Genomic DNA, 12416 nt, shown 5'->3' with positions numbered 1-12416 from the left:
GAATTTTGAATAATAAATTTAGTAAGTGGTATTATTTATGAAGAAACCTAATTTCTTGGAGGTATAGTACTATAGTAGTGATCATGTAGTGACAGGATAGTCTAACAAAAAGACTTAATATAAAATTGTTCTTTGTAAAATAGCATTTAATACAGTTAATATAAATTAGGATTCCAGTGGATTTTGAAACTGAATAAAATTATTTAAGGTTATTTACGTAAGAATAAATGTATAAAAATGGCCCAAAAATAAAATGAGAAGAAAGTGTGGTAATGAGAAGAACTTGTCTCACTAGATACTGACTTTTCTAGTAAGAGACTATAATTGAGACAATACAGATTTGACACAAGATAGATCCAGGTATGTTTGGGGAGTTACTGAATAGAAAGAAAGAGGTAGTTCAGTTTAGAGGAAAGGGGAATGTTGAATTACCATTAAATAAAAGATTTATCAACAGAGAAATAATAGACTGAGAAAATATTACGTGTCTCTCTAAGTAAAAAGCCAAACTGTAAGTTAATATGAATGGACAACCTTACAGAAAGTGGGCAGTGAACAAAGGATATAGATTATTTACATAAAAGGAAATCTAGATGATTAATAAACATATTAAAAGATGTTCAACCTCTCTAATCTGAGAAATACAAATTTAAAGTAAGCCTGGTTCATCGCAGCACCATTTATAATAGCCAGGACATGGAAGCAACCTAGATGCCCATCAGCAGACGAATGGATAAGGAAGCTGTGGTGCATATACACCATGGAATATTACTCAGCCATTAAAAAGAATTCATTTGAACCAGTTCTAATGAGATGGATGAAACTGGAGCCCATTATACAGAGTGAAGTAAGCCAGAAAGATAAACACCAATACAGTATACTAACGCATATATATGGAATTTAGAAAGATGGTAACGATAACCCTATATGCAGGACAGAAAAAGAGACACAGATATATAGAACAGACTTTTGGACTCTATGGGAAAAGGCGAGGGTGGGATGATCTGAGAGAACAGCATTGAAACATGCATGTTATCAAGTGTGAAACAGATCGCCAGTCCACGTTGGATGCATGAGACAAATGCTCGGGGCTGGTGCACTGGGATGACCCAGAGGGATGGGATGGGGAGGGAGGTGGGAGGGGGGATCAGGATGGGGAACACATGTAACTCCATGGCTGATTCACGTCAATGTATGGCAAAAACCACTACAATATACAATATTGTAAAGTAATTAGCCTCCAACTAATAACAATAAATGAAAAAAATAAATAAAATAGACAACTTAAAAAACAAATAAATAAATATATTTTAAAAATAATAAAGTAAGCCCGGTAGATACTGGTTTTCCCCCTTTCCCATTGTAGTATTTGTGTAACAAGCAAGCATGCTTGTTACGCAAATATTGTACATCTGCCTTGAGTGGGGGTGCTGAGAGTCGTGTTACTACTATTGGGATTGTGATGTAATCCATCCAGACTTTTGCTAAAGTTTAAAATACATTCACCCCTTTCTTTACCCAGTAATCCCTGTGAAATAAGTGAAACTAATGTGTAAGGATATATGTTCAGTGATGTTTTTTATGGTTGTTATTTGTATTGGTAAAAGGTGAATACAACTTAAAGTCCTTTAGTATATGAATGATAGGATTGTGTTAAAGTGATGAGTGTATTTGAAATATCTTGTTAGTGTCCAAAAGAATGAATTGGCTTTAATTTCCTTCAAGAGATATCTACAATATTAATTGGAAAAAGTAAGTTGCAGGGTAATATCTCATTTCTATTAAGAACAAAAACAAGCTTGACAGTAGTTCATGCATATGTTTATATGCTCATGGAGAATGATACAGGAGGACATACTTTTAAATGTTGTCTGCTTCCAGATAGATAGGATGGGAATAAAACTGACTAGGGGAGAAGGGAATTATTTAACTTTTAAAAAATGATACTTAATATTTCACTAGTTGGAATTAAACAAATGGTTTTTTCCCTCCTGTTGAATGTGAGCAGATTATTAGCAGACATGTTTCTTTTTTCCAGATTTCCTCCTTAGAAAAATTTTCTGCTCTGTAGAGCAGGCTTGAAGAGTTATTATTCTCCTGGACTTTTCAAGTTTTTTTGAGTCAGGCCCAGTTCAGTGGATATCATATACTGGTCCTGAAATAGCTTTTCTCTACAGTAACAAGAATATTTTGGTTGAAACTGTTGCAGAAGTCCATTGTGAACAATCTCTGCAGCTAAGAGTAGAACCAGTAAATGCCCAGGTTTTAATTTTTAGTAGCTGATGTTTTATCCCGACTGTAAGCGCTTACCCAGACTCACCCTCCCCTCTTGGCGTCCCGCCTCTCTTCTGACAGCTCCATCAGGGCAGCGCCCCTGTGTCCTACACGGTGACGACCGTCGCGCCCCACGGCATCCCGCTCTGCACGGGCCAGCACATCCCCGCCTGCAGCGCGCAGCAGGTGCCGGCGTGCTCCGTGGTCTTCAGCGGGCAGCACCTCCCCGTCTGCAGCGTGCCTCCCCCCGTGAGTGCGCGGTCTTCTGCGGAGCGGCTGAATATGCCGTAAACCAAACCCGAGAGGCTGGGGGCTTTCGCCTTCGAGTAAAAAATGCAGTTTTATTGCAACAGAAATCTCAGTTGCACCTGTACAGTAACAATTCAGTAGAATTAGCTTTCAAACTTGATATGTTTTTACACTAATTAATTTACACGTATTTTAACGTTCTTTGAAGTTCAAATCATGTTCCTTCACATGTCTGCACTGTTTAAAATTAAACCTTAATAAAGATTGTCCTTCAGGTTTTAACATAGGATATTGAATTGATTAGTAATAAAGTCTCAGAATTTGGTGATCAACATTAATAGTCTCAACACTTGCTGGGTTTTTAATAGGCACTTCGAGTTGCTTAGGCTTACTTATTCCATACTATAGGAAGCCTGTGATGAAAATAGTACCCTCATTTTCTAAATGATGAAATTGAAAATGGTTTGCTTAATATCATAGAAGCAATTAGCATGAGAAAACAGGAGTTCACACTCACTTCTTTCTGCCTCTTAGAAGCTTATATTTTATCCTTTACCACTCCCTAGTTCAGCCCCCTTATTTGAAAAATAGGTAGCTGAAAACCAGAGAATTTAAATGACTTGTCTAAGGTCAATACAGTCTTCACAGTAAAGCACTTTGCTAAATCTTAATATAATCCTAATAATCCTGTCTGAATTTGAGATTAAAGCAAACACATACATACAAATACTAACACCAGTTTAACATTAATTTACCCATGTATGGTTTGTCATTAATAGATTATAGAACCAGTGTGCTAAATTAGCAGACCAAAATATTGAGAGATCATAAAGCATTTAGTTGTGAATTGGGCTCTTAGAAATAAAAAAATCTACAAGATTGAAAAGGACAGCTTCTTGGAAAGTAGTAATGTCTGCTACATTTTAAGCCAAGCGGGAAGAGATTCCTTCTCTGTGGCACTTTCCCTTCATTTTCATGTGTTACAAAAGCTTAAGTAAAAGGTGTTTTGACTGATTTATAAGAACTGTGTAAAATCCAGAATAATTACTAGTTACCATTTATTTTACTAATAAATGCAAAAATGTGCAAGTATCTCATTGTTACTATAGGTTATTAAGACATTTTTATGATTCTGGGAGGACTATGGCAGTAACATTTCAATCTGATTGTATAGTTTTTTTTTAATTAATATATTCTGATACTCTCAACAAAAAATAATGATTTCTCTTACAGATGCTTCAAGCATGTTCTGTTCAGCACTTACCAGTACCGTATGCTGCATTTCCACCCCTTATTTCCAGTGATCCGTTTATTTTACATCCTCCCCACCTTTCTCCTCATCATCCTCCGCATTTGCCACCTCCAAGCCAGTTTGTCCCTTTCCAAACACAGCAGTCACGGTCGGTAGGTATCTCTTCTCTTATGTCTTTAACTTTTACAGAGTATTTAGAACTAAAAGATTAATTTAGTAGATGTCTAAGTTGTTATCATTTAAAAATTGCAACTTTGACACTTTCCTGGTTCTTAAAAGAACTAAGAATCCCCACACATAGAAATATATATAAGCAATAATTGTACCTACAGTTACCTTGGTTTATTAAGTTTTTCTAGTTATTTTATATGAACCTTGTCTAATCAAATTCTTTTGTATCTGCAATCCTTTGGAAATTGAATCTGGGAAAAAAAACCCACAGTTCTAGTTTTTCCTTTCCTACATTTCTAAAATGGGAAAATGAAAATACTTTAAAAATGTTTATACTTGTTAGAATAATATTTATATTCATTTAGGCAAGTAAGTAGTCCTTTGAACCTCAATTGTTTTTTTCCAAAGTCTGGTTTTATACTGTGTTCTGATGAAAAGTAGATGAGATCCTCTGTTAGCATAGTTCACTCTGTCCTGGAGCTGGAATATAGCTGAGAGGTATAATATTTCCAGGGGCTGGAGGGATCAGTGGGGGGAAAGGCACTGGAAGAAGGCCCCATTGTTTTCTAGACAGGCCAAGTTGAACATCTGAACCATGATTAAAGGAGAATAAGGGAAGGGACGTATGGAAATGGTCAGAGTGGAAACAGCCTTGTGAATGGAGCTCGATGGTTTACCCTAACAGAGCCTGACCATGCTTTACTCAGGATGTATACACCATGCTTGGTCTCAGGAAGAGGTGAGATACGAGCTTACGTGGCTGCTTTCCTGAAAACTAGAAGCCAATTATGACAGAAGTTTGGCTAATCTGAAAAGTTGAAACGACTCCCACAAGAAAATCTTTTATTAGAATCAGGACAGGATTCATGCCAGGATGTTCCTTAGGAAGCTTCCAGTACCTGAGTATTCAAGGTTAAAACTAAATTTAGCCATTATACAAGCATACATAAGCTTCCAGGGTAACTGTTAGCAGTTACTTGTATTTGAATAATGTGTTGCTCTTCTCTTAACTGTGGGAAGAAGTTAGACTAACATTTAAGAATACATGTTCCCAAGAGATCAGATTGAAAACATCAGCCCCAAAATGCACTCACAGATGTTCATAGCAGCATCATTCCTAATAGCCGGAAGTGGAAACATTCCAGATGTCCATTGACCGATGAATGGATGAACAAGGCATGGTGTATCTATCCAGTAGATTATTATTCCACTCTAAAAAGAACAAAGTACTAATGTACAAACTACAAGATGGATGAACCCTGAAAACATGCTAAGTGAAAGAAGCGGATACAAGGGCCACATCCTGTGTGATGTCCAAAATAAGCAAATGTATAGAAATATAAAGTACATTAGCGGTTGTCTAGAACTTGGGAAGGACTGAGGGAAATCAGATAGTGGTGATGATTGTACAACTCTTGTGAATATACTAATATCCACTGAATTGTACCCCTTAGCAGGGTGACTTTTATAGTATGTGAATTTTATCTCATGCTATTTTTTAAAAAAAGATTGGGCGGAGGGGCAGCGTGGGCTCTGTGCTTCGCAAAACACTGCTTTCTGAATGTTGTCTTGGTGTTCAGATCACACTTTGGAAGTAGGCTGTGAACTTGTCAGCTCTGCAGATGACAGTGTTGAGGTTCAGAGCGAGTAATTTCTGTGATAGCCACAGGGCTCATCATTTACAGCACCGAGTTTGTCTAACGCCAAAGCCCGTGAGCCTTCTGCTGTAAAATAACCGTCTGCAGCATCCTGTACTTTTGAGCCCTAGCTCTCATTCACAGTATATACACCGTCTTTGGTTTCGTCTGTTAAAGGTTGTGTCTGCAATTGATGCAGTTCACTGTGCCGTGACTTGAGTAACTTCATCTTTCATGTAACTGGCTTACTACGTGACTTTTTGTCTTTCTCTATATCATTTTTAAGGGAAAGTTCAAATAGGGAAAGAAATGTATCCTTTAGTGAATAGTGGAAATGTTTAACAACACGTTTGAGAGATTTTCTTATTGAAACTCAGTTAAAGGCAGTAAGATTTTACTGTAGGCTATATGTCCACTTGTATGAATTTAGATTGATGTGAACATCAGAAAATGCATGACCCAAAAGAATTCTTTGGCTTTTTTTATTTTTATTTTTTAATTTTTGTTATAAAACTCAGTCTATCGATCTGAACACTTATATTAGTTTGCTTCCCCCGCCCCGCCCTTCAGCCTCTGCAAAGGATAGAAAACGAAGTGGAACTCTTAGGAGAACATCTTCCTGTGGGAGGTTTTACTTACCCGCCATCTGCCCATCCCCCGACATTACCTCCATCGGCTCCTTTGCAGTTCCTGACACATGATCCTTTGCATCAGGAGGTTTCGTATGGAGTAGTAAGTTTTCATTTGTTATTAATTTATTGCTTGCTTTGGTAACTAACTTGAGTTCTGCTTCAGTATAACTCTACATGTTTTGAATTTTAAATGTATTCTTGCAGTCAGTTGAAAAATTGTATTTAGAAGCACACCTAAGAGTATTCTTGTTTTAAACTAGTTGTTGCACCTTTGTTAACATTTAAGAAATACTAAATACCCTTGAGCAATAAATAACTTTCTAGGTTTTTAAAAAAGAAGAGACTTTATTCAACACCTTAAAAAGTTGTGGATGTGGAATGATCTTAAACTGTCTTAACATCCTTTCTCTACAGCCTTATCCTCCATTCATGCCTCGGAGGCTCACAGGACGCAGCAGATACCGGTCCCAGCAGCCCATGCCACCGCCCCCCTACCATCCCAGCTTACTCCCATACGTGTTGTAAGTTCTGTCTTGTTTTTTAATGAGTTCTACATTTTGACACCCTTGAGATACTCTTCCCTTTATGAACAATTTTATGCGTGTTAGATACTTGTTTTTATTTGATGTTAAGAGGTTGGGGTGGGGGACCATTTAAGGCTGAAAGAGAAGAGCAGGACAGGGGAGCAGTGGGGGCGGGGTGCAGCAGAAATTAGGCCGAGAAGTGTAAGTCGCTGGCCTCTTTCATGGCAGGCATCCCTGCCCTTTCCATGGTTATCTAGCATCTGATGCTGCCACTTCTCTCAAGGGACGTGCCAGAGAGAAGTTATATCTGTGCCTTAGAAATACTCTGCTAGGGTTGGGTTTGTAACAGAAACACCCATGGGATAAGCATCATAGTTCTTTTTATCTTTCTCGTGCAGTGAAGTCTAGAATTAGGTGATTCAGACATGGTTTGTTAGCTCTGTAACTCTGAGGAATGGGTCTACCATCCTCAAAATTTTATGGCTTCCTCTGAGTGATATAAGATGACTTCTCAGGCTCTGGCCATCACATCCACATTCTAGCTAGCAAAAATGAAACTGAATCTCTCTGCCTACCTGCTTCCTCTCAAGAATAATTCCTAGAAGTTGCATGTTTGACTCCTACCAACATCCTGTTGGTTAGAATCTAGACCCATGTCTCTAAGTACTTCTAGAAAGGCTAGGGAATGTTGTTTTTATACCAGAGGGCCATGTGCCTATATCATACTATTTTGAAAATTGTAGGTTTATTATCTTAAAATCAGATACTATAAATCTCCCAATTTTGTTCTTAAACTGATTTTATTTAAAGTCTTTTGCATGTCCATATAAATTTTAAAATCAGCAAATCAGTTTCTACTTTAAAAAAGCTGGAATTTGGTGGGATTATGTGAAATCTATAGATGAGTTTTAGAAGAGAATTGACATCTTTATTGAATCTTCTGACCTACTTATATGGTATATTTCTCTCTTTACTACCTTTTCAATTTTATCCTAGCAGTATTTTTACAGTTTTTATTTTATAGGTCTACCACATGTTTTGTTAAATTCATCTGTAATAGTTCATGTTTTTTTTATTCTGTTGCAAATGATATTCTTTTAATGTCAGTTTTTAATTGTTTGTTGCTAGTAAAATCAGGTTCTTTAAAGGGTTGTCACTGATCAACACTGATCATTCTTTATCCCTGTAGCGCTGGCCTTGTTCTTCTCATCCTGTTCATTGATCCAATGCATTAATGTGTCAGTGCTTGTGTTGGTTATTTTCACTGCAGATCAATGCTTCCAGTGCCACCTGCAGTGGGCCCAACTTTCAGCTTTGAGTTGGATGTGGAAGATGGAGAAGTAGAAAATTACGAGGTTAGTAGCTGAACTGTGAGTTGACTTGGGGAGTTTTCATGCATAAAAATACTGTACTACTCAACTCATTCATCTAATTAAACACTAGGTAAATCTGTTGTATATTTCAAGATACAAATATGTGAAAAATTATTTCAACATGTACCACACAGTTATGATAACAAGATAGACTGGTGTTCTGTATAAGAATTACAATTCCTGTGAGAAAATGATGAATTATGATTGGATGTTCTGAAAACATTTTGCAGCTGCAGAAGTGTGAAGAGTCAGTTCCTGAGGGATGGGAAAGCTTTTTCATGCCTAAGATTGAGGGTAGGGAAATGCTGAATATTCTTGAGGAAGAACATAATATCTGGCTAAAGTAAAGGGAGAAAATGGAGATTTGATTGAAAAACTCAACTGGTTGTATTTGAGTGCCCTGTGCTTGCTCTTGTACAGAATGAACATAATTTTGAATATTGTGGGAGGAAGGAACCACTAAATATTTTGGTGTTTATCAATCAGATTGCTGTCTTAAAGAGTCAGAATTAGTAGCATGAAGAAATAGATGAAGTGGTTCAGAGTTGGTGGTGGGGTAACCAATTTTTACCAGATAGTAAATTATAAAACCATGCAAGTTCTGAACTTGAAAACTTGAGGTAGAAAAGAATACACTTTGAAAGACATTTTAACACTAGAATCAACAGGATTTGATCATTGAATGGTTTATGGGAGTGTCAGGATTGTGAGTGGGAGGGTTGCAAGAGAAGATGCTCTCCAAAAGAACTGTAATAACTTGTGAAGAGGGCTGACTCCAAGATGCCAGGACAGATAGACAATACCACTTAATTTAGATGATGTTGACATTGTTATATTATTTGAGGTTTGGAGTAGGATGGACAAAAAGGGTTGGAAGACATATTTGGATGTGGGAATGTTGAACGTGAGTGACTGTGACTTTGTTTTGGTTCTGTGGGCCGGCTGCTGCTTACCTAGCGTCACTCACTCTCTATACAACAGAAGTATTGGAACAGATTTTTTGTTGTTTGTTTTTAGGTAAATGGAATCTGGGTACAGAGAGGAAAGACACATACACATAGTCTTAGGGCATCCCTCCCCCCTTTTTAGTGCATGTGGAAGAAGTCAGGCCAAATGCTGTATTCTTCTGTCTTCTGTCCTTTTAAAATGCTGCTATGAAAAAAAAATGCTGCTGTTACTTTCTGCATGTACAGTCACACAGCAGTGTCGTTTGGATTCCATTCTCAGATTTCTTGAGAAATGGGCTATAATAATTTTTTTTAAATTAGTTGGAGGCTAATTACTTCACAACATTTCAGTGGGTTTTGTCATACCTTGATATGAATCAGAAATGGGCTATAATAGTTTTATGTTTCTACACTGTTCATGCCAGTTTTGAACAGAGTAGTAAGAAAAGGAATTGGTTATCCTTTTGGCATTCTTTACTAAAATTATCATAAGTCCTATTGCTGAAAGCAAGACAGAAAACAGATCGTATACATATCAGTGGTAAAAACAGTGATACCATCCCAGTAAAAGAAAAATATTTTGTGTGTGGCATTGGAGTCTCTTTCTAAATTGTAGTTGGGTTTGACTGTGTTTAATCTTCTGCAAAGTCGTACTTTAACCCAGTCAAGAAAGTACGTGCTGTTTGTGGCTTTACTTGATGGTGTGCGTGCCCCCGCACTCCCCGTCCCCGAGTACTCATTGTTTGGAGTCTCTCCTCTACATCCTTGCTTCAGTGCCTTTACTCCCCTTGACTCTTCTCCTTAAGAACTTTGCCTGATCCTTGCACATGGCTGTCTTTCAAGACCCAGCTAATGCTGCCTCTATGAAAGGCATTTCTGGTCTATTCCCAGGTCTGTATGAGTCTCTCTCTCCTTTTTGCCTTCATAGGTGTTATAAAACTTTGCATAATTAGTATTTCCTGCCTTCAGTTGTCTTGCCTTCTGATCATGTAGATTTGTTGAGGGCTCAATATCATTTTACTCCATCCAATAAGGCCTTAACGTAGTAGTCATAAATTGTATTAGTTGACCTTAAGTGTCCTATAGAATATAAAATAGAGGTATAAAAGATATATCACCTGTATCATAAATTTTATAGCTAATTGTAGTCAGCATCGATAAAATGTAACAAGTTACCATCTATTTAGCATTCAGAGACACTGAGGGCGCGTGTGGGGCCTGGGAAAAGGGTCTCTAGGTGACCCGCTTCTCTGAACAAGGCGGCACCAGGAGGAGCAGCGTTGACTGTTGAGTCTGCAGAAAGTTAGACTTCTTCCTCTCGTGGTCCATCACTGTTTCTTTGTCACCTATTCTCTTAACCAGTAGTAGCCTTAAAAAGGGGGTGGGGGGCAAGCGACCTGTACACGGCTGCCTGATTGTAGAAAGCGAAGGAGCAGTTAAAACTATGGAAAACCAGGAAAATGGAGAGACTAGGGTAAAATCAATTAACATAATAGATATAATGTGTTGAAACTTACCACCTGAGTTAAAATCCATGAGTTCATGAGTGATTCTTCAAAAAAAAAAAAAACAATAGAAAATAAATTCGTTGGTCTTATCCTTCCTATTTCATATAAATTATGCAACTAAGTATAGTTTGATATGAGGTAGTTGATCAATATAAGAAGCATTTTATCTAATAAATGAAGAAAGAATAATAGAATATTATAATTTTTAATGAATTAATGGATCCTAGGCAGTGTTCCATCAGTGCTAATAACATAAAAACAAGACATGCTGAGCCATATGATGGAAATAGTAAAACCTTCCAAATTATAGAAAGTAGAGGGGACAAGGAATGTATTAAACCACAGGAATTGGTGTGGGGAGGTTCAGTCAGCAAAACTCAGACTGGGAACTTCTACAGGCCATTGACCTGGTTTCTTTAACAATATAAGAGTAAAAATACATACTTGAGACATCAGGCAGTGGTAACAGGTTTATTTGGATCCTAATGTGAACAAACTATTTCAAAGAGTATTGAAAATAATTGAAACAATCAAAGATATTTAACATTAAGGAATTACTAGTTTGGAGAGTATAATGATGTTACTGTTGTTATATTTTAAATAGTCTTTTAGTTTTTAAAGTGCTGATGGTTCTCAACCTGGGGACAGTTTTATCCCTTAAAAGGTATTTACCAGTGCTCGCTTCGGCAGCACGTATACTAAAACTGGAATGACACAGAGAAGATTAGCATGGCCCCTGCACAAGGATGACATGCAAATTCGTGAAGCGTTCCATATTTTTTCACCAGCCCAGCTTGGATGCATGAGACAAGTGCTCAGGGCTGGTGCACTGGGAAGACCCAGAGGGATGGGATGGAGAGGGAGGTGGGAGGGGGGATCGGGATGGGGAACACATGTAAATCCATGGCTGATTCATGTCAATGTATGGCAAAAACCACCACAATATTGTAAAGTAATTAGCCTCCAACTAATAAAAATAAATGGAAAAAAAAAATAAAAAAGACTAAATCAAATAAAAAAAAAAAGATATTTAGCAAAGTCTGGAGATCCATTTGTATAGACCAGTGCATATGTGCTGAGTTTCTTCAGTCGTATCTCACTCTTGTCGATCCTCCTCGCCAGGCTCCTCTGTCCATGGGATTCTCCAGGCAGGAATACTGGAGTGGATTGCCATTCCCTTCTCCAGGGGATCTTCCCGACCCAGGGATCGAACCCAGGTCTCCTGGAGCTCCTGCATTGCAGGCATTCTTCAATGCTGAGCCACTGCAGATAGTGTAGAGGCCTGGATTACTGCTGAACATCCGACCGTGCATAGGACAAGCCCCCAGAACAAAACTTTACCCAAGCCTCAAGAGTCCAAAATGCTGAGGTTGATGGACTGCCTCAGACGTAAAAGCAGAATTATCTTCAGTGAAATACCATGTTTTAGATTTCTTTCAAAATAACGTGGGTGTAGGAGTGGACAGTGAAAAATGAAATAAAATTAGCCATGACCTGTTGAGCCTGGGTAGTAGGCATATGGAAGTAATTTCTTCATACTATTTTTGTACTTCAGTATATATTTAAATTTTTTCCATAATAAAGCTAGTTTAAAAAAAATAAATGTGTCTGAATATAGAATTCCAAGAAGGATATGCAGATATGTCTTTGTTTCCCTCTGTAGGCCCTGTTAAACCTAGCAGAGCGACTGGGAGAGGCCAAGCCGCGAGGACTGACTAAAGCAGACATTGAACAGCTTCCTTCTTACCGGTTCAATCCTAACAACCACCAGTCAGAACAGACTTTGTAAGTACATTTTTCTGACATCTTTCTGTATTAAATTTCCTTTCCACCTTCATGAAATAAAAAC

At 37.7% G+C, this 12416-nt stretch overlaps 1 protein-coding gene and 1 non-coding gene across 8 annotated transcripts in view; both read left to right on the top strand.

Annotated features, from left to right (window-relative positions):
- The window catches only part of RNF38 (ring finger protein 38), a 120107-nt gene that overhangs the window by 99378 nt on the left and 8313 nt on the right, over window positions 1–12416 (top strand). For 6 of the 7 annotated variants that reach the window (XM_065907979.1, XM_065907984.1, XM_065907983.1 and 3 more), the window contains 6 exons: window positions 2356–2523; window positions 3757–3927; window positions 6154–6315; window positions 6630–6736; window positions 8010–8094; window positions 12231–12352. In XM_065907979.1, the coding sequence (XP_065764051.1) occupies window positions 2356–2523; window positions 3757–3927; window positions 6154–6315; window positions 6630–6736; window positions 8010–8094; window positions 12231–12352 (815 nt within the window). The remainder of the gene's footprint in view (window positions 1–2355; window positions 2524–3756; window positions 3928–6153; window positions 6316–6629; window positions 6737–8009; window positions 8095–12230; window positions 12353–12416) is intronic. The other variant, XM_065907980.1, reaches the window with a different exon arrangement.
- Window positions 11242–11348, top strand: LOC136148834 (U6 spliceosomal RNA). Its single transcript, XR_010659598.1, has one exon. It is a non-coding gene; the product is annotated as a U6 spliceosomal RNA (small nuclear RNA).

The sequence above is a fragment of the Muntiacus reevesi genome, chromosome 17, assembly GCF_963930625.1.
Source record: "Muntiacus reevesi chromosome 17, mMunRee1.1, whole genome shotgun sequence".
In the NCBI taxonomy this organism is placed as follows: Eukaryota; Metazoa; Chordata; class Mammalia; order Artiodactyla; family Cervidae; genus Muntiacus; species Muntiacus reevesi.
This window is presented reverse-complemented; position numbering and strand designations above follow the sequence as displayed.